We start from the raw sequence: 22,659 nt of genomic DNA on the forward strand, positions 1-22,659 counted from the left end.
CTGGACAAACCCTATTGAACTAAGGTTAAGTGTTTTATGAGTTTATTGTATTAAAAATGCAAATGTTTCCATATTATTGTGGGATTGTGTGTAATGTCTCTAGGGTGGAGGCATAACTAATGTAATCCTGGGAAGTGTTATGAGCTTCAAAGGACTCTTTTAAACAATGTGCCAGATGAGAATGAACTTTTAGTTGAGTGGGTTTCCTACAACATACTTTGGAGGAGAGGAAGGCAAATTCCCATTTCCGGACCCAACCTTATGAAGCTATAACTTGAGGAGAAATCCATTTTCTGCTCATCATCTGTGCCCGGGGTCCCAAGATCAAAGACTCCAGTTGTATAAAGGAGTAACTCACAGATACATGGCTGTTCTTGTTCTGAGTGAAAGGTGTTATGACCTTGTAACCACAGAAAAAAATCCGAGGTGGGGTTTGAAGGACTGATCACCTCCCAGAGCCCATCTTGGAGTTGGGGGGTGACCTCTGGTAAGCTTATTAGTATTCATGTAGTTTCTTTTATTGTTTTAATATATAATGCTTTTACCTTATAAATAAGTGTGCTTGCTTAGAAAGGGCTGTGTGGTACCTTCTAAATGGGGGAATTATGCTGTTTATTGCCTCTGAGGAGAAAGCAAAGCAGACCTGCGTAGGCAGTTTGACTTGCAGGGGAACGCACAGTATCACAGGGAACTGTGCTGCTTGGAAAAACTGTGATCAGGAGGGAGAGATGCAAGTCTCTGCCCAAGAGAGGTGATGGCAGAGAAGCTGGAAGCCTAGAGTGGTTGCTCTTGCTAGACCACAGAGAGGAGTACAGACGCAGTTGCTCTGAATTATGACAGCATGTTGCAGACTAAAGGACCAGGAGGCCTGGCCTCCGTACCCAGCTGTCCTCAACTGCCTCCTGGTCACCTCCATTGGTCAGGTTAATGCTAGGTGACCTGGTATCCCAAAGCTCATGAGGAAACCAGAAGCTGTTCAAATTGTCATTTGGGTTTGATTTTTTAATTTCTCCTTTGCAGTAAAATTGGATTGAGTGACTCCTGCAGGCACTTACAGCAGGGTCCCAAATGACCTCTATCCCCTCCTGTTTCCTCCTAATGCATTGCATCTCCATGGCAAGCAATGGGGTTTCCTCGCTAACTGAAGAGAAAGAAGAATGGGGTCTGCTTTAAAAAAAAAAAAAAAAAGGCTTCAGCTCCATCCCTGGTGTAACCCCACTGACCTCTCTGACTTCATTGACACCAGTAGAGTTGCAGTGGGTCGTATCCATCCCTGGTGTGTCTGCCTGGATCACAAATCAATATGTTCTTCTTAGGCTCAATCAGAATCAGTCCCACTGCCCTTCCTGTTGATTTTTTTCTCAGTGGTGGGAAGTGGAGGCCTCTAAAATCCTCCATTTACCTTGTCTGTTCCTCTCCCGCCAAGGATCCAGTTTGGGCCAACCCAACCTTCTGGCTCAGGGACAGCTCTGTGCTCCCCGGCTGCCGAGTGGCAAAGTCTGTTCCGAGAAGGGTTGTTTAACATGTTGGCGTACATTAAACCAGGACGTAAACAAATGGCATCCCGGAGCTGAGTGCAGGCAGGAGGCTGCTCAGCGCTAAGCCTCTTACACATGGTCTTTACCAGGTGCTTCGTTGCATTAATGCCTTGGCTGAAGATGGGATTAAGAACTGTAGCTTTGCTGTCAGTCTGGAACAGGAGGTGGCTCATTTCAATGAGCCTGGTGCCTGGAGGGGAGCAGAGGGGATAGCTGTGGCAGAGGGCAATTAATGCACTCAGGAGAAAGGGAGTTCTTAATAAAAGGGCGATGAGGTGGGAAAGACCTTAATTCACTGATTGTTTAATTGGAATTTATAATTGTAATACAGTGTCCATCCTGTCTCTCCTGATATCCCCAGCATCTTCTCTCTCTAGGAATGGCCTCTGTTAAGCAGGGAATAAGTGAGAAATTAAAAAGGGTTTTTTTAAGTGCCACATGCCACTATAATGAACCACAGCTGCCTGTATAAAGACCTGATGGTCCTCAGCAATGATCAAAACTGGGACCCTTAATCAGGAAAGATTCCTCTGTCAAGGGTGGGAGCCAGTTAGGAAGACTGGGTAGAGAAATCTTGTGTTTTGAATTTCGGTAATAAACTAGACTCCTTTCTTGTAATGGAAAAGCATTCACACCAAGTACATACACAGGAGAAGTGCCAAAAAGAGGACAGGTATTTGAAAAGTGAGGTCTCTCTTTCTAGCATATCCAGGGCTCCCCAGCCAGCAAGCCAGAATCTTTAGCCAGGTTCTTTGAATATTAACCTGATCCTGAACAAGTGATGTATGGTGTAGTATGTCAATGTTGTATTGTAACTTTGCCCTAGTAAAAAGTTTCAGCAAAATAAGCCAAACTCCTAAAAGGGGAGAGTGACTGAGAAAGCATCTGCTGTGTGAAGCTTTCTTAACTGGGGCAGAAGGTGAAATTGAGGCAGCAGCAGGGCCCCAAGCCAGACTGGGTAAGCCCTGCTACCTGGAGATGTTAGCATCCTCAAACTGGAGTGCAGACCTCTCCATATGCTGTCCTCTTGTGCCATTCTCCTCTGGGATACAGGTGGGGGTCCCATGCAGGCTGAAAACCAGCAGGTTTCTGGTCTGCTGCCTCTTTGTGTCACTCACCCTGCTGTGCTGCTCTACTGTCTCTTAAGTCTTCATTACTGGTAAATTTAGTAGATCCTTCCACAAGGAAAAACTCATCTTTGAACATGGCCTATATGTACCCAGGTATGATCTAATCTACCACTGACTTAAATTGAATGCCCCTAGAGCAGAGCAGCACAGTCAGTAGAATGGAGATCTAGCTGTGAAGGGGTTAATGATGAGACTGCAGCTTGCTCACTTCTGACTGCTTCTCTTCTCCTTTCTCTTGCATCCTTCTATTCTGTAAACAGGTCTCCACTTCCCTGTTGAAATATGATGCACTCATAAACCAGCCTGCCGAATCTGGCATTGCAGCCAGCTACCTAATACCCATCCTGTTAACATAATACCCAGCACCTCCTCGCCAGGGTGAGTGCAAGTAACTTGGGTCAATCTGGACTTCATATTCCGTGATGCAGGGTGACAGGATGCAGTTACTGTAGAAATTTCAGTAGTACTCTGGCGGGGGCAGGGGCAGTCTAGCAGCTTGGCACACTGGGGAGGTGGACAAGATATCACCTGACAGTTCTATTAAATCCAAGTTCTGTGACTCAGACTACAAGAAAAGGTGATCTTAGGTCTCAGCTTGAGGTGCCTTACAGGGACCTGATGTTCAGAAAGTGCTGGACACCTGCCCTCTAAAAAATCAAGCTCCTTTAAACTGCTTCAGGTGTGGAACTGAAAATCAATAGTTGTTTTTGAAGATCTAGGTCTTGACGTACACTAACTAGAGAGGCTGAACCATCACTCTAGATCCCTGAACTCTGGAGATGTCTGAATCCCGATTGGGATCTGGATTCTGCAAATATCTTTATAATGGGCAAAACCAGTGCCTGCCAAATCTAAACCCCTCTGAACTTAGGGGGCAGTCCAAGGCTAGATCTGAATTTTGCTCATCTGTAAAGTAACTAGTGGAACAGAGTTCTTCACAGGATTTTAGGGACATTTAGGTTTTAATCCATGCCAGGTTCTTGCTGGGCCAGACATGTATCTATTGGATTTCTGGGAAGTGGGCGGGCAGAAGCCTGCCCACTGCTAAAGGATCCACCCCCAGCCTAAGGGGAGGACCCACAGGACCTCAGAACCCCACTGATTTCGGGGGACAACTAATAAAAGAACAGGGACAGGAGTGCGGTCAAAGGGTCATAAGAAGGGAGCCTAACAGGGACACCGAGCAGAGAACCCCGGACAGTGCCCACTGCTCCTCGAAGGCGTCAAGGGAGCCAGTGGACGCTGCCCAGAGGAACTCCGCCCGGATACGTGAATGGACCAAGGATTGGAAACAAGCCCCACAGTCACCGGAGTCTCCATCGGCCAACCTCCTCTCCCTGGTTGCGTAGATGGCCCTTTTAGCCAGGGCAAGGAGGAGGTTGACCAGGAGGTCCCACGACTTCGTGGGGCCACGGATAGGGAGTGCATAGAGAAGGAGGTGAGGGGAAAAGTGTAGCCAGAAATGTAACAGGATATTGGTGAGGAGCCGGTATAGGGGCTGCAACCTGGCGCACTCCAAGTAAACGTGCGCCAGGGTCTCCCTCACGCCGCAGAAGGGGCAGGTGTCTGGGACGGGTAAACCTCGCCAAATACACGCCTGTGCTCACGGCCCCATGAAGGAGCTGCCAACTGATATCCCCGGCGGGCCTCGGAACCAGGGTAGAGTAGAGGCTGGCCCACCGGGGCTCCTCACCCTCCAGAGGTGGCAGGAGGTCCCGCCACTTTGTATTGGGGCGGGACACGATGGTGAGGAAGTGAAAGGTGTAGAGCATGAGCGCGTAGAGATGCTTCCTTGGCGCGGTTTGGAAACGGATCGGCTGCAGATTGTGCAGCCGGCTGGTGGAGAAGGGGCAGGGGGGCCGGTCAGGTCCACGGGGCAGGGGCCTGATGAAAAGGTCTGGAGGGCTCGGGGTGGTGGGTGGGCGGGGTGTGCCCTCTCACAGGACCCGGTCGAGGTAGGCCCAAGCAGTGGGTGGCAAAGCGGCCTCCACCTCCCGGAGTACACGCCGGGGAGTACAAGGTCTGGAGAGCCCAATGCGTTGAGCGAGCGTCAGGGGATCCAGCCGGTCTCCCCGGTCGTAGTAGGACTCTGGGCTTAGCCTGCAGGGAGGTGGTGGTGATGGGGAGTGGAAATGTTAGATCGATTAGCACTGAGCCAGAGGACTCCTGTCTCTGCTTCCATCTCACTGACTCACTGCTGGAGAGAAGCAGCTCAGGTTTCAGTTGTAGGCTGCCCTGTAAACAGGAGCCTGCTAGGAGGTGCAGGATCAGTTCTCTCTCAGCTTTGATCTCCCTGGTGAGACAGGAGGCTGCAATCCATCAGCTTCCCTGAGGGCTCGCTCACCCTGAGTGCTCTCTGTTCAGAGGATAGCAGGTAGGCTGACTCACATGGGAGGTTTAACCCTTAGGGAACTGGCTAATTCCCAGGTGCTCTAACAGTTTAAGAAAAGGTCAGTTTCAAGGGAGGCTGATATGTCAGGAGGGTTTCCAGCTGTCAGGGAGTAGTGCTCTTGCTTGCTACTTGGCCAGTTCCAGCCCTGTGCAAGGAATCTGCCTGCTTTCCTGCTGCGTGTCTTCGTAGTCCAGTGTCCCATCTCTGACAGTGCCCAATGCCTTACGCTTCAGGGGGAGGCCAGTCCTCCCCTCCTTACCCATAGCGCATCTGTGCAGGCACGATTCCTACAGTTCTCAATGGGGCTACTGTATGGAATGAAATGCCACACGTTTCAATGGAAGCGGAAGCCCGAGAGCCTGGTGAGGTGCACTAGTCCTCCCCCACCCAGTGCCCTCAATCCCATGGTCATTCCTGCCATTAACCAGCCTCTGGCTAGTGAGGCAGTGGCTGCTGCATATTTTCAGACAGGAGGATGATGACAGGGCACTTGGAACGGCTGGTGCCAGACTGCAGCCAGGGAGAGGTTTTCTCTGCCTGGGCATTAGCTCACTGCTCTTGCAGCCACCTTGGATGACAGGGCATAGCCTCTTTGCTAGCCAAAGAACGGTGGTGGGGAGCCCTTCAGGTGGCAACTGTCTCCTTTGGCCCTTGGAACTCTTGAGACTATCGATCCTGTTTGCACGTTCGCTAGCGAAGAGGCACTTGGATTTATGCCATATTCCCTTCAGAGCTCAGATTGAGCCTATGAGCTCCAGGTGGCCCAAGTGACAATAGATCTCTGTGCCCCGTATGGGGCCAGAGGTGGGAGAGGCCCCATGGGAGCCCAGTTAACAGCACCCTGGAGGAGCTTGATGGGCTCCAGTTTCACTTTGAAGGAAAGCATCAGGAGAAAGTCACCAGCTTCCTGTCACAGTGTGGGTCGGGGGCTCTGAGCCATCACAGGCATATAAAGCAGCCTTAGGGAGAGCTGGGGGCTGATTTTAATATAAAGCTACTGATGTGGGAGATTCATGTAAATCAACCACCAGCCGGGTAGGAATTTGCCTGTGACACTTTTGTGGTCACCTTTAGGGGTGAAAGGATCAACTTGCTTCCTGCTTCGGGACTATGGGGACTGAGACTGATGAGTTGCTCAGGCAGCATGGAGAGGTTTACCTGCTATGGAGTATCCAAGTGACTCTTGCTAACAACACACTCCCCCCCCCAACTGAGCTCCAGACGCAGTGTCATTCGGAGGTTCCTCTCACGGACGCGCACTGTAAGGCATCCAGACGGCTGCCTCCCACCATGCTTAATGAAGCATCCACTTTGGCAGCCAGGCAAGAACACATGTCATACAATTGCTTATTTATTTATGAAGAATAACCACAGCCCAGGGAGGTGGGAGGGAATGTGTTTTCCGGCTGCAGCGAGACCACTTTCTGGCTCCCAAGCTGCACTGCTCTAGGTGTGGGGGAAAGGGGACTTGTTCAGGAGGGCAGCCCAGTACTCAGCAGCATTGTTATTGGCAGCTTGAAAGGAATGGAGAGACCGATTCATCCCGGTTGGGTCCACTGGCATTAGGGATGAGTGTGGCTGGAGCATGTGGCCTGTCAATTGTCAGTAGCTGATCTTGCTGTTACTGTGTCAGTCCAGGACATCTTATAGGTCCTTGCTGGGCTTCCAAGAGGAGCCACTGACTGGTCTGATTTTCCTGCTGTGAGGCCTAGTGCTCCCTCGCCCTGATATTCCACAAGCTACTGGATTCCCCTTAAAACACCACACACACTGGCCTTCCAGAACAGTGCCACGCTGCAGTTAGTGAGCCTTCGGTTGGGAATGTGTGGATTTAGCTCAGTCCATATTTATGGCCTTTGTTCCCTACAGCTAAACAGTTTCTTCAATAACCTGGTGGTTTGGAAACCCAGGAACCACCTGTGAGGTGATTTTATGCTGTGAGGTGCTTTCCTGACCCAGAGTCTGCTCTCAGTGACATCTGAGTCAATCCAGATTTCAGTGGCATTACCTATGTGTAACTGAGAGCAGGATCAGGCCTATCATTCTGTCGTTCCTTTTCCCCTCAATCTCTGTCATTTCCACCTTAGTCTGGTAGTGGCTAAATGGCGGTACAAACTGGTATCTGTTTGAGGGCCCCTGTATTAAATGAATTGCAGGATCTCAGCCTAGTTCCTAGAGCATGCAAACCCACCTCATGAACACTGTCAACAGAACTGGCCTCTGGGTTGGCAGGCTCAGTGGAGAAGCCTGGTACAGAAGGGGCTGTGAAGTTTGAACTCCCCTGTCATCCCTAAAAGATTTCCTCCAGGCTGAGTGGTGAATGGATGGGAAGCTTGCACTGCTGTTGCCCAAGCTGCATCTGCCAATCATTTTCTTCTCGCTAACATATGAACTTAAATCTATTAAACGAACCCATTTCCCTCTTTGGTGGCAAACACCAGGACACTCTCATAGGGCCTGCAGCCTCTGTCATCTGTGTCCCTAAGTAGATAGACCCTGGGCTTGTTTGCTCCTCTCTGCTTTCATCCCCCAGTCTTTCAGAGTTCATGATCATTTGTGATAGACTCCTAACATGAAGCATCTTGGATTTGTTTTAGACTACAGTTTTCCAGTTACCTCTCATAAGGCCCTGCCCAAGGGAAACAGGACGCAAGTTAAGGACAACTGGGAAACCACCCCCCTTCAGCCGTCATCTGATTCCATGGAGCCTGACCCAAATACACCTTTCAGCAGTGCTCTGGAGGAAGAGGAAGGGCTGCTCCCCATAAATCAGTCTAAGGGAGGGCAACAGAGCAGCCAGACTCAATGGCCAAAGGACATCTCTTCAGAAGCAGCTGGCCAGGAGGACTCCTTGTTCTCCGTCCTGTTCTCCACAGCCTCCAGCAGATTGAGTGTTGTGACTGAGGCAGCTGTAGGAAGCCAAGAGGAGGACTCTGTTCCTGAGCACACTTCTTCGGGCTTTGACCTAGGGAGTAGCATGGGGCCAAGTCTGCTGCCTGTGTCCTCCATCCTGTCGGTCACCACTGCAGGATCCCAAGGTGTCACAGAACATTCCATCCAGGTGACTTCAGAAAATATTGGGGCTACAGTGGGAGTCGGAGTGGAGCTAGCAGGGAGTGTGGCAACAGCAGAGTCCACACAGACCCTGGTGGGAGCTGGAGTGGAGACCACAGAGCTCCCAGTGAGAGGGGAGCTCATTGAGCCGTCAATACGAGAAGAAGGGCAGCAAGTGGGGCCCACAGTGTTAACTGGAATGGAGCAAACGGAGGAAGCTCCTGAGGTAACATCACCTGGAGGCAGCTCCCAAAATCCCAAGATTGTTTCTGGTAGTGGTGATGGCCCCGCAAATGCCAGCTCCTCGGCGGCTTCCTTGGATAGGTCTGACGAATCAGCTGCAACCCCTGCTCAGAATGGCGTGAAGCTGGCTACTGAGACCATGGCAGCAGGGCGGAGCTTTGTGCCACAGACCGGGGACACTCACCTGGATGTGCTGTCAACAGGACTGCCCTGGAACTCGGCACAGGTATCCCACTGTGCAGGGGAGGGGGACTCATTTTGGAGTATGTTTAGGTATAAACCCTTCCTCTCCCAGTGCTGTGCAAATATTAACTTATACTCACCTCTCCCTGCTTTCAAATGCCCCATCATCAGGCTGGTGGAAATAGTTGCTGGAACTTTTCCCATGACCTCACTAAAGGTTGTAGGGGATTGTTCCCTCTTTCATGGCACATTGTGGAGATGCCTCAGATACTGAGTGTGTGTGTGGATCAATTCACCAAGAAACCCTCCCACATAGTTTTGCTTCTACCCTGCTGTCTGTGCATATATGTAATCTTTGAGCAGAAAACAGCAGTGAAAGGGTTAAAATCTAGCTCCTTTCAAGTCCAGTTATATTTCTTCAGGTTGCATTTTTGGAAATATAAGTGCATGAATAGCCCCAAACACCTCTGGGAGGTGCCTACACCACCAGTACCTGCATCGCTACCTGCGCTGCAACTATTGGTGCCTGGACAGATGCAGGGCATGTGGAGCAGGGCAGCAGTACACAGATCTTTGTCAGCAGGTTAGTACAGGAGATTTGCAGGGAGGGAATTGCAGGACAGACATACAATACAGCTGCAGGGAGGGTTCAGAGGAAGGATGGTCTAGTGGTTAGAGCAGTAGCCTGGACTGTGGGAGACTTGTTCAATAGCTGTTCTTCCACAAACATCCCATTTGACCTTGGTCAAGTCACTTAGTCTCTCTGTGACTCAGTTCTCCATCTTTAAAATGGGGATCATAGTGCTTCCCTGCTTCAAAGGGATGCTGTGAAGATAGGATTGTGAGGTGCAAAGATATGCAAATAGAGGCCATATAAGTGCCAAGATAGATGGAGGTGGAGGTTACAAGGTAGCAGTACAATAAGATTGCAGGTGGTTGTATGATTGCAGGGTACCTGTGCAGTAGCACCTGCTTTGAGATCTATTGAAGCTTCTCTTGCGTTGCAAAATTTTCTGTAAGGGCTAGATGGTATAAGGAATGGAGAAAGAGATCCAGAACTTTTCACCATTAGGTCAGCAAATTTCAGTGCCACTCAAGCTGGTAGTGAGTGAGATGACCAAGTCATTATCATCTGATGGCTGTTGAACTGGACTTTGTCTAGTTTTGAAACAATCTGCAGCTTCTAGGAGTTCAGCTGAGGAGAAGGGCTTCATTTCAGCCTGCCTAAAGAGCTGCTTCTTAAGGACCATGAGGCTCTGGATGGAGTCTCTGTTATAATATGCAGGCCACCTAAACAGCAGATCCAGCTACCAGAGTGTCTAGCTCCATTTGGACTATATAATGCAGTAAACAGGTGTCCCTATCACACAAATCAGTCTGGCAGTTAGCACTAATTGCCTGTCCCCTCCCCCATTCTTATTCTCAATAAGGGAGCCAAGGACTGAATGCACCATTAGATAGCTTCAAGATAGCAAGGCTGATTGGCATGGTAGCCTGTAGGGAGCTCACCCGGCCACTGATTGTACTGTTCCTGCTCTGAGGATTAACAGAGCACAGTACCGAAATCCACTAGCACTCAAATGAAAAAGAAGACATTTCTTTTCTATGCATGTACGTCACAGCCTGGAGAATGGGGTATGTCCTCCAGTATCCCATCTTTGGAGAATCCCCTCCATACTGGAGAACATGCAGTTCCTCCAGAGCTTTCCCAAAAGTTCAACACCCTGGTCAGCGTACAATACAACCCCTCACTTGCTCTGCTCAAGCTTCTTGTGCCTTCAGCAGGAAGCTGCAGTCTCCTTCCAAACCCAGCTGTATGTGTCTTGTCTTTTCAGGTGATCTGCAAGGACTGGAGTAACCTGGCAGGGAAAAACTACATCATTCTGAACATGTCTGATAACATCGACTGCGTAAGTCAGACACAAGAGACCTGAATAGAATGAGAGTAAATGGGAAATAGCTAGAATACAACCATGGGGGCTGGCTCTGCTACACAGGGCAGCAAAATATTTCTTAGTGTGACCGATCCTAGGATTCATAGGACATTTTCTAGGGCACGGGCGGGCAACTTTTTGGCCTGAGGGCCATATCGGGTTTCCAAAATTGTATTGAGGGCTGGTTAGGGGATATGTCTGTTCAATAACATTTTGTGTATCATCAATATAAATTTGAAAATAGCTTTCTGCTGTATTTCAGTTTTCTAGGATGTTCATTGTAACTAGATTTGGTATAATAGTGTCACGGAGTGTGGGGGAGTCCGGCCCTGCACCCCTCTTCCTGGGACCCACAGTGACTCTTAGCCAGCCAGTAAAACAGAAGGTTTATTGGACAACAGGAACACAGGTTACAGCAGAGCTTGCAGGCACAGTCAGGACCCCTCCACCGAGTCCTTCTGGGCTTTCAGGGTGCTTGGATCCTAGCTAGGATACCCTGAATTCCACCCACACAGCCCCAAGCCCAAACTCAAAACTGCTTCCCTCCTGCCACTCCCTTCCTTTCTTCCCCTTCCCGGGCAAAGGTGTTTGACCTTTCCCCTCCCTTACCTAGCTCAGGTTACAGCCCTGGCATCGTCCATCCCCTAAAGTCCTCCCCTGCTCTCCCACTCCCCACACAGACAGTCCCTACTGCATCACAAATAGTTTCAGAGAAACGTGATATTTTAAATGGACTGTGTTCCTTTAATTGAATCAAGCCTCCCAACAGGCCAGTGTTGTTGGTAAGCATCTTAGTTTTACAGCTGGAGAAACTGAGGCACAGAGCAGTGAAGTGACTTGCTTCAGGACACACAGCGAGTCAGTGGCAGAGCTGTGAGTAGATCTCAGATTCGCAATCCTGTGATTTTAGCCAAAAGCCCATGCATCCAGAAGGATAGAAATTGGGTTTATAATATGTGGCCATTGGTCTGCATTTTTGTTTTCCAGACTTTTTACAAATGCTAATCATCACAACCCCGATGGGAAGAAGGTTAATATTATTCCCATTTTACAGATGGGGAAAGAGTTGGCAGCGAAAGTGTTTTGTCCAGTGTTGGATCTGGACTTATATCACCATAATTCCTGGGTAGAAGTCCAGTACTCAAACTACTAGCTCATATTTCTCTTTCACACTCATACCTTCTAAACCAGTTTGCTGTACTGGGTTCTGTGCTGGCAGTGCAGTCACTGTGGAAGCAAGCACAGCATCTGTTCTTAGCTTAGCAGTAGCTCCAATACAGCCTGAGAGATCAGAATCTATTTTACTGCGCATAGGAAAATGGCCTAAAGCACCAGGTTTGGGATCTTTAATTTCCACCTGGATGACCACCAGATGGGAAGGAGCCTTTTCCCCATCTCATCTGCAGGACAGTACCTGTAACACTGCATTCCCTAGTCATGCAATGAAGCGGTAAATTTGGGGTCTGATCCTAAGACCCAGACTTTTTTCCTTTCCTCACTTTTGGGGTCTGATGTCTCTGCTCAGGTTTCTCTGATGATTCTGCACATAAAGACTCATTGTTTCCAGAGTAAACTGGTTCAGGCTGTCACTAAATCTTCCTTAAGTGCCTCTGCTCTTGTCCACCTCACCTCCCCCTTTATCTTGTTTGCTTTCCAGTGTCTGTTAACCAGAAGTGCTCTGCTAATCCAACACTCACCCATCAGTCCCTGAAAGCTGCAGTTAATTGATGAACCCAAAGCCCCTTGTGTATGTCTGGTAAAAGGGCCCATTTACCTTTGGAACCTCCCATGGGCCGTTTATCAAACCCTTAAAGACCAATTATCAAGGGGACAGGGTCAGATTGTCTTTTGTGATTTTTAAACTGATTTTTAAAATACATGATTACTTTAGAAATTTGAAACAATGTTTCTCTGATTAAATATTTTCTTCTCTTTCCATATCTGTTTTTTTTATCATAGGCCTCTGCACTGGACTAACTGTGCTGTTTTTGTTCTTACAGGATTGCTCTTGAGCACTGATCTGTGCAGATTGGTCTTTTTTTTTAAAAAGAGAAAATGAGACCCTGAAGAATTTGTTTTAGAAACAATAAATATATAGATTGAATGATGATCACTTTCTAAAGGGGTTTAAGAAATATGTTCCTTTCAGTAAGCCTCCTGACGTTAGCATTGCCCCTTCAAACAGAACTGTTTGTCCTTCATACCATTTTAAGTGCTTCTGTCACAACTAACATTTACAGTTCAGAACATCAGCGCTTGAAAATAAGCTTGTGATGGCTCATTTCCTATCCACCTTGGTCATTATCCCTCTCTCTCCCATTTCATCTGTGTACTACACAAGTGCAATTTTGCTGTACGTAATAGCTCTCATCTCTTCCTGTTGCCATTTGCCATCATTGAGTTTTAACCATTGGAGGGAGATAAAAAGTGAAAGCAAAAGTGCAGGGAACTGGAGGTGTAATCCTCCACTATTCCCTTGCCAAACATAGATGCCGCCCTTGGGCAGGCAGGACTGGACTGTTTTTCTACTTGACTTCATGTTTCAAAACAAATATTCAAAATAAGTGGTTTATGCAGTCCTCAACCTTATTCAAAGGGACACCTGTCAACTTAAATATTTAACACAAGTGTTTCTCTTCCCTGTGTTGTATTATTGTTTTATATGATTGAAACTGAAAGGATTTTTGTTGTTTAAGTCAAATTCCCTCCTCCCCGGCCATCACAGTTGATGCAGTTTGTTTACTGTCTGTTGAACTTCATTCAGGTTGGACAGTGAAAGTACACAGGCTGGCTTCCCTGAGTGCATCAGTTTTGCTTCTGGCTCCTGTACACTAGGCCCCTGCTGGGTTTTGTTTGGGTTTTCAATGCTGCAGGAGAGTATGTTTGCATTTTTAAGCAATTTATTGATTTATTTAAATTAGTTCAGAAAAAACATGCAGATATTTCTGTTTGGTTGTAAGGGCCTGATGCTATGACGTGCTGAGCGTCAATGGGCACCTCTCAGCACCTTGCAAGATTGGGCCCTAGGATTCTGTATCTGTTACCACAAACACGCTCTTACCAAGATCTCCAGTGTAAACCCAAGTTGGCTTGGTCCATTTATCTTTCTAATGGATTCTAAGTGCCCAGACTCTATTTGGGCAAAATTCTCAATGATGTCTGTGGGAGTTTTGCCTGAGTAAGGACTGCGGGATTGGACCTAACAATAAAGCGTGTCCATTCAGGGCCCTTCCTCCATTCACAGGCTGTTTGAACCTACACTGCGAGTTATCCTTTTGCTGGATTAAAACTATGTCATGATGGCTTCTATCTTCAGCCAAGGAGAATTGCTGTCAGGGCCTCTTCTGTCTCATTTGCTTCTGTTACTTCAAATATTCTATCCCCCCTACTCACCCCACCTTCATTCTTTTCAGGCTGAGCATGCTACCCCTCCCTTCAGCATCCACAGGCCCCTGCTGAGCCATAGGTGGTGGTTGCGTCACAATGCGGAGAGTCGATCACTAGGCCAGTAATGGCTGCATGGCCCCTGTGTGTGATTCTGAGCAGGAGGCCCCTGCGGTAAAGTTGTGGAGCAGTTTCCCACCCGTGCCCTCTTCCCATGCCTCTCCTGACTGGCTGCATACGCTCCCTCAGCTGAAATCCATAACCCTCGCCTGATGAGACATGGCACTGATGGGCTCTTGTGATTCAGGCCTGAGTCCTAGGTGTCTTTTCCAATTAGGCCATTCACTGCTCAGGCCTGTGCCTGCCCTGAGCACTTGGGATTGCCATGGCAACCAGGAGCGCCAGCATTTATTAATCATCCGGGTGGCCTTTGAGTTGGCATGGCAGCTGCAGACAAGAATAGAAACACAGGAATGGGAAAGTGGCAGAGGAGCTGCCAGGCAATGGCACATGTCAGGCAGAGCTGGGCCCCCCCGACCCGGTGCCGGGTGCTGGGAGAATTGAGGCCTTCCCTTCAGATCTGGCACTTTTTCTTGGCTTCTGAAACAATTTTACTTTAGGCTAAGAAAACTGCTCTGCACATGGGAGTGATTCTGGGATTGCTGCCTGCTGCAGGGAGGGGCTCAGTTGAGACTGGAGGATGCTACAAAGAGAAACTCAAAGTGAGGGTACAGGTTAGGACTGAGGTGCTTCAGCACAACTATGTGGGCCAGGACTGGACTGAAAGGAGACGCTGTGATTTTTGACTGAAGAGCCTCTGCAGATCTGGACGTGGAACAAGCACACTGATGGTTTGCATTGTGGTTACTGCCAGCTGCTTTCAGAAGTGCTCAATTGACTTAATTTACACATACATTTAAGCCATCTCTCAAGCCTATATGGTTCCTTTCCCACCAGACACAGAATAATCCTACCACAGCCCCATTCAGCCCTGCTGTAAACAGGTATAACTCCATTGAAGTCAGTGGCATTGCACTCATTTACACCAAGTCTGCATTTGTCCCTGTTTTTCCACTCCACTGGTTCTACTTTGCCATGAAGTTGGGTAAGATGCTCTTGAATGTTCCTTATTGCAGGAGGAGTTTCGGCTGGAGAAGGGTCCCCAGCTGCTGGCTCTGGTGGAGGATGCCTTCTCCAGGCAGACAGATGGACTGCAGGCCCAGTGGCTGATCTCTCTGAGCAAACCCAATGAGAATGACAAGCACCTGCTAATGACCTTGACAGGGGAGCAAGGTGGGTGTTGGTAGAAAAATGGAGTGGTGGTGGGAGAACTGGCAAGGGGTGTATCTGGCTTCAAGATTGTTTTCCAGTGGAGATTTCCAGTGATGCTGGAAGGAGTTTTCTCTGCCTTGTTACCCCCAATTTTTCTTCTGGTTATAGTGACATAATCCCTCTTGCTATACAGTACAATGCTGCCTCTGTTAGCTATACCTGGTGATTGCAGGCTTGTCGGTGTGTACATAGAGTATAAGCCTCTGTCCCCCCATACACCATGTCCCCTCCCCCCCCGTACATTCCTGCCGTGGTTTTCCCTCTTGACAGTCACATCAGATTCCAGGTTCTCCTCCTGACCTTCAAGACTCTGCAAAGCTCTGCTCTCATCTTTCTCCTCCCTTCACTCCTCCAGGGCCTCCTGCTTCACCCCCTCCCTTTTTATCCTTGCATACATTCATCTTTGTGCATTTTTTCCCAGGCTTGCCTCTGTGCCTCCCTCCCTCTTCTGCTGCAGAAGGTGAAATCGTCTGCTTTTTGTTCAGATCTGCAGAGCCTGCCAATGCTACCCAGTGAGGGTTAGAAGAACTATTGCATGTCCATTGAAAAGCAGTCCCAATGGGAACACTCTGATCATCTGGGACTGTCTCTGTTCTGTACTGCTTCTGTAGTCTGTTTAGAGTATAGGCTCGATGAGGAAGGCCCTATAACTGTGTTATTTCATACAGGGCAAGTAAGAAGTAATATTATAAAATGCAGCACAGTTGTTGGGAAATAATGTTGACATTTAAGGGGTATCTTCTATGTGCTTGTTTAAATTAGTATCTTTCTCCCAGCACTGTGGACTATGCCATGTACCATTAAAAAGACTCTTGTAAGCACATGAGACCCTAATGTCAACCTTTCTTTCTATTGGAGGAGATCCCCTTGGGGATGAGAAGCTGGGCTGTGTAATGCTAGCAGCACAGCTAGGCTGGGGCAACTGTCAGAAATGGAGTTCTGTGCCCAGTTAGGAGCCCTGGAATCGTCAAGGACTAAATCATTTTCTGCTGTGAAGAATGAGGCTCTTGTTAGGTTTCCTCTCTGTTGCTGGACCGAACTGGAGAGGCACTTGGAGAGGGACAAATTCTCCTTGGCCTCTAAATCCTACTGACAGGTCATGCTTTTCTGGCTTGCCAGCTTGGAGAGTATCCTGTGAGCTGTGTGGGAAGGAAGCCACTTGGGGGCCACTCAGTGATGGCTAGTGACTCCCTAGCAGGGAGGCTTTTGCAGATTTCTTTCTGCCAGGAACAAAGTTGTTGCAATATGCCTCCTGACAGTTAATTGTGTCATGCCTGGTAGGCTGCCTTGCTAGGGATCCCTGCAGAGCACAACACATGTCCTTAAGAATTCTCTAGGTCAGGAGAGAGGTGTATTGGCAGAGCTGTGTGAGCAACTCAGGAGTAGCAAGTGCTGCAAGTCGGGGCTGAAATGCATTGGCGGAGGGATGTGTGAGTAGCACAGTGCTTAGCCCCATTATTTTTGGATTCCAGTTATTCCACACTTTCAGTTGCACTTGCATGCACCCCGAATTCCTGGCCAAACATTGCTTTTACCTCATTAAATAGTTTGTAAAGTAATAAAATGTGTGTCTCCTTCTCCTCCACATCCTGCCCTGGAATTCCCAGGGAGTGCTGATGTGCTGAATGTGTGAGCCAAAGCAGAGCATGTAGGGCTGACCACTTCTGTCTGGTTCTTTTCCTCTCACCAGGTGTCATCCCTACAAAAGATGTCCTGATGGCACTGGGGTATGTTCAGAGGAGCTTAGCCGAGGTAAGAACCTGTCTGCTTAACCTACAGGCTGAAGGCAGTCAGTGTAATTAAAATGGGATCATGCTTCAGTCTAAGGGGGCTCTGAACCCTTCATAAGCAAATTGGCAGAACTCCCTATTCCCTCTCTGATGACTGCAGAATGATCAGATGTCAGTTCCCATTAAGAGTGACTGGCTACGGGGTCATCTGCTGTCTCTGGAAGGCTTCTTTGAAGTTGCTGTCCACACTCTGTGGATCCTGCATAGACCAATCCCTTCTCTGCTCCCCACACCACCATCTGCCAGGATGGGTTGCAGATTTTATCTGTAGGATGTTTTTATAGAAAGATGAGACCTGAGGTCTGTCCAGCTCATCGCATTGTTCACTTTGAGCTCTTCTTGCCTGTAGTTGCTTAGCCTCTGCTGAACAGTCCGGGTGAGTTCCCACACTGGGCAGAATGGGTTACTCAGCCCTCTGTTTCCTAGGGAAGTATTTTTAATTGTTTTTGCCTGTCATCATGTTCCCTGTGTTACTGAGACCATACTGAAGAGCTGAACCTTAGATTTGCTCCAGAGAGGGGGACACTTGATGAATGCAGGTGGCTGTGTCTTCCCTCCCCCCAGTGTTCAAGTTTGCTTTTCAGTCCCCTCTGACATCACAGCCTTCAGTACAGTAACTCCTCACGTAACATTGTAGTTATGTTCCTGAAAAATGCGACTTTAAGCGAAACGATATTAAGCATACACACACACACACACACACACACACACACACACGAAATTTAATACTGGTACACAGTGATGATGATTGTGAGCTTGGATGAGGTGGAGGAATCAAAGGATGGGATATTTCCCTTACTGCTAAATGATGAACTAGCAATTGGCTGAGCTCTCAAGGGTTAACTCTCTCACTCTACAAGGCAGCAGGAATGGAGGGAGGGGAGACATCACAGACAGAAACACACACCATATGTGTGAGAGAGAGAGAGGCGCATTTTCCCTTTAAGTACACTGCCTTAGATCAGCTTGCTGAGACGGGTGTGTCCCCCCTGCTCTATAGAAGATGGAGTAAGCGGGGTGCAGGAGCAGGGGGGAGGGTGACACCCTGACATTAGCCCCCCTCTTTCTTCCCTCCCCCCCGCCCCCCCACAACAAGCAGGAGTCTCAGGGAGCAGCTCCAAGGCAGAGGGCAGGAGCAGCACATGGCAGTGGGGATAGGGACACAGCTGAACTGCAGGCAGCTGCTGCACAGGGAACTTAGGGGAGCGGGGAGCTGATGGGGGCTGCCGGTCCACCCTGGTTCCAAGCCCCCACCAGCTAGCTGCAATGGGCTGCTCTTTCTGCAAGCAGTAGACAAAGCAGGCGGCTGCCAAATGACGTTAGAAGGGAGCATTGCACAACTTTAAACGAGCATGTTCCCTAACTGATCAACAACATAACAACGAAACAACCTTAACTGGGATGACTTTAAGTGAGGAGTTACTGTACTCCATTTCTCTCATTGACAGCACTATTCGAATTCCATAGCAGACTACAGTTACTCACCAAACATTCCTCTAAGAACCTTGGTGCCCTGGATGAGGAGCCTGGGAGAAGGCAAACTAGTCTATTTGCTTTGAAACTGCCCCTTTAGCTTGTTGGACTTGAAGGCGTTAAGAGCCTGATTCTGTTCTCACTTACACTGGTGGAACTATACTGACTTCAGTGGAATTACTCCAGTGTAAGTGGGTCAGACCAGAATGTGTTGGCAGATGCATGCCTTCTCCTAACCTAACAACCCAGTGCAGCTAGACAAAGCAAATTAAGTGCTCAGTGTGGTATTGATTGGCTTACACCAGAGAAAGTGCTAAAAGCCCTACAAGGGGCATTGCTGAAATTGTGTAAATAAGGTACCAGCACCCTGAAGTGGCCTTTCCATAGAAAACATTGGAGGAGACTTCAAGGCTCGCTTGGTGTTGTTTGAAAGAACAATAAACTACCTGCAGAGATCCTACAACCTATATTCTAGCTAAGCACCTGGAATTCTTTCTCCAGCCGTATCAGTAATGAAACAGACTCTTTATCACAGAGACATTGTGTAATCATAAGCTTGGAAGAAAGAGGGAGAATATTCTCTTACACTCTTCATATATACTATTGAACTGATACATAACCTTTCTGAAATCTGCCAAGTCACTGAGACCAATCAGCAATTTTCAGCTTTGTTTGCTGACATCCCATTTCTAGCAGGCAAAGTTTTGTTTTGTTTTTTAAAGTTTTGGTATCATGCTTGTCTGGAGTATGTGGCCTGGGGGAGTGATCACAGGACAGGGAGTTTGGAAATCCTATGTTCTAATCCTAACTATGACACTGACCTGCCATTGTGACTGTGGGCAAGACCCTTAGCCTGGGTTTCTCCCTTGTAAAGTGGGGCCTTACCTGCCACCAAGGAGTTTTGTGGATTGAAGTGAGTGTTTGTTAATGTGCTAAGATCATTTCTGTGAACACTTCATGGGTGTGTCTACACTGCAGTGGGGAGCAAGCCTCCCAGCCTGGGTAGGCAGAGTTGGGTGGGCTTGCACAAGTCTCCCCCTGAGCCACACCTTCCACACTGCTATTTTTAGCATGCTAGCTGGAGTGCTGCTAGCACAAGTCTGTCTGCCTGGGATGGGAGGCTCGCTCCCAGCCATAGTTTAGATACCCCATATGTCTGACTGGCCTCTAGAATATTCAGTATCCCAAGTGGAAGCTGATGGAGTGGGTCATTCGTGTAGGAACAGAATGCCAGTCTTCCATCGAAGGAGGTTTTTATCCACAACTTTATTCCTGCACTCCTGTGAGCCCAAGTTAGAGCAAAAGAAACAGCAGGTTTGTAATGTAATGCCCCACCCCAAGTTACACTCAGCTGAATGAGTAGTTCTGCCTCCCCCACAGGCTGTCCTCCCCTTTGCCCACTAGGTAGCTGTTTCTAGAGCATTCCTCCCTCTGACTGGCCCTGAGCCACAGCCCCTGCCTTGCTACCCCACTCTGCACACCTGTGTGAGCCCAGAGCCGGGATTAACACCTGGTGTGCTGGTTTCTTCCCACTGTCTCTCCCGAGAAGGAAAATGTCATGGCCTCGTGGAAGATTTGTAGATAGTATTAGACTGAGATGGGCTTCCAACTGTGCAGCACAATCCCAGAGCGGATCCCACCAGTCTAGCTCTTGTTCCTGTTGGTCACAGTTAGCCTGTGCACACTGCCAGAGCACTGGGATTCTGCACAGGACAGTGACTGCAGCTCCATTAATCTCCAAATGGTTGAGCATGCCTTTCTTTTCGGTGAATTTTAGATTGGCATCCAGAACTACTCAACCACCACAAGCTGCCAGTCACGGCCCAGCCAGACTCGCAGCGACTATGGGAAACTCTTTGTGGTGCTGGTCATCATCGGTTCCATCTGTGCCATCATCATCATCATGGGGCTTATCTACAATTGCTGGCAGAGGCGCCTGCCCAAGATGAAGAACATGGTGAGTACATGGAGGGTGGGGGAAGACATCTGGACTTGGCTCTTATCCCTCAGGATGGAAGGAGTGGGGTGGCTGGGTGGGCAGGGGACATGTTCCTTCTCCATGTCCACCTTCCCAGGTGAGTTTGGTAGAAGCACCTGGGCCAGATCACTGTGGGTCAATGGCCGTGTCCAGATTAGAATTTGGGACCCTGATAGTGTTCCCTTATTTGATCTAACCCAATAGCATGAAGCGTAGCCTGCAGTGGGCCAGATCCAGCTCAAAGAGTTCTTCAGAGCAGTCACCTCCATCTTTAATATGGAGATGCTGCCTGCAGATCCCAGCATGCCATGATCCATCTTGGTTCAAGCAGCCAGAGTGCATTGCATGCTGGCAACAATGTTATCCACCATACTTTACCCCTTGATTTTAAAGTTATGACTTCAGGTGGCTCCATTTTATATAGAATAGGTGCAGCCTTTGGGCTCCTGGCATGTGCCACCTCCTTTCCACCACGAGGGCCAGTTGACCTTCACATGGAGCCATGAATAAACTCCACCCAGTCCTGTTCCCATGAAAACAATGGCAAAAATCTCCATTAACATGAACAGGAGCAAGATCTGGCCCTGGCCTTGCGCCTCTACAGCATCAGGAGCTTTTCTCAGTTTGTGTGTCCCATCCTGCCGCCTCCTCCTCCCCCTTCCAGTCACACGGCGAGGAGCTGCGCTTTGTGGAGAACGGCTGCCATGACAACCCCACTTTGGATGTGGCCAGTGACAGCCAGTCGGAGATGCAGGAGAAGAAGACCAGTGTGAATGGCGGAGGTGCCATCAACGGCCCCGACGGCTGGGATGTCCTGATCACCAAGCGGGCGAGTGAGGACGCAGATGTATTTGAAGAAGATACACATCTTTAAAAAGAGAAACAGCTTAAATATATGTCTGTCCTATCTTGACTTAAGGACTGTGAGGTGAGGGGCAGCTTCTCAGGAACCTCTTATATGGCTTGGGACAGAGCTACTCTTTCTTGTCATGGTCCTGAGGCTGCATCCGAATCCTGGAGCAAGAAGGCTCACTGGGAGTGGAGGGAGGCGGGTGGGGCGCTGGGGTGTGTATGTGTATGTGTCTTTTGCTATCAGTAGCGCCAATGCTTTTTTCATCACTTTTAAATGCACTTACTTAGCTCTCTGGTAGCGGCTGAGAATGGCTAGGTGTGAGAAATAAAATGATGAGGCTAAGGTGGACTCCAAGTGACTGGGGAGTCAACTCACACTGGGTGCCCAGCAGGGAGATGGCAGGCCAGACCCTGACCTCACTGGCTCCTGGAGCTGGAATCAGAATCTGTCCCAGCAGGTGCAATAGGAAAATCTGGGCCTTGTTCTGGATCTGGGAAGTGAAGATTCAGTTGAAGTTCTGGGCAGAAAGTTCTGTATGAAGATCAGATATTCTCTGGTGCCCTTGCTTTAGCTTCTGATGAGACGGGCTGCTGTGTTGTTCAGATGAAAACATTTTCCTGTGAGCTCTCACCTCTGCCTAATACCCCCCAAATCCCTTTTTGGTTCCACAAGCACGATGTTGAACCTGAAAAGTTTGAGCACTTTAATCTAGCCTGGTTTGGCTGGATGATTGCAGAGAATTCAGTGCTGCACTGCAGGGCCTCTGCTGGTACTTCAGTGTGGGGTGGGAATTCATCTGAAAAGGACAATTGCCTACCTTCTGGCATCTTGGGAGGTCACATCAGCAAAAGATCCCTTGTCTAAATCTTAGAGTAGGAGGCCTTTTCTGCTCCTATCCCATTTTCCATGGTTGTGGCCTCCAGCTGTGGGTTGATCTCGTGAGATGAACATACAGAACAGCTAGGACATCTTAATGAAGGAAAATAAGATCCAGAGATTGAAAACTTCCCCCTTCCATTTGGGACCGTACCAGATCTGTTTCAAGGGAGAAGATTCTAGTCTCACTCACATCGGTATAAAGCATGAGTAATTCCACTGACGTTATTGCATTTAAACTAGTATAAAAGTCAGTGTGAGGTCAGAATCAAGCCCAAGTGCCCATATGAGCGCTTCTCAGGCTTGCCTTGGGCAAACCTTAAGGCCCCAGCTCCCTGAGGATGTGATAAAATGAACTTGAATATTCATAACTGTGCTCCCAGCCCTGCCTAAATCATGATGCTCAAAATTACTGCTCTTTAATTTGAAATGTTTTGTCCCTTTTTTTCCTCCTCATTGTTTCATGGACCTGGGTCCAAAATAAATACATAAGAAATTC

The 22,659-nt window shown here is 48.5% G+C and overlaps 1 protein-coding gene across 2 annotated transcripts in view; it reads left to right on the top strand.

Moving 5' to 3' along the window:
• PODXL2 (podocalyxin like 2) overlaps positions 1 to 22,659 on the top strand; it is a 41,430-nt gene extending 18,771 nt beyond the window's left edge. For both annotated transcript variants that reach the window (XM_050958503.1, XM_050958504.1), the window contains 6 exons: positions 7,658 to 8,583; positions 10,376 to 10,450; positions 14,995 to 15,151; positions 16,881 to 16,942; positions 20,231 to 20,410; positions 21,096 to 22,659. In XM_050958503.1, coding sequence (XP_050814460.1) covers positions 7,658 to 8,583; positions 10,376 to 10,450; positions 14,995 to 15,151; positions 16,881 to 16,942; positions 20,231 to 20,410; positions 21,096 to 21,305 — 1,610 coding nt within the window. In that variant the 3' untranslated portion in view covers positions 21,306 to 22,659. The remainder of the gene's footprint in view (positions 1 to 7,657; positions 8,584 to 10,375; positions 10,451 to 14,994; positions 15,152 to 16,880; positions 16,943 to 20,230; positions 20,411 to 21,095) is intronic.

This window comes from Gopherus flavomarginatus, chromosome 6 (genome assembly GCF_025201925.1).
Source record: "Gopherus flavomarginatus isolate rGopFla2 chromosome 6, rGopFla2.mat.asm, whole genome shotgun sequence".
Taxonomy (NCBI): domain Eukaryota; kingdom Metazoa; phylum Chordata; order Testudines; family Testudinidae; genus Gopherus; species Gopherus flavomarginatus.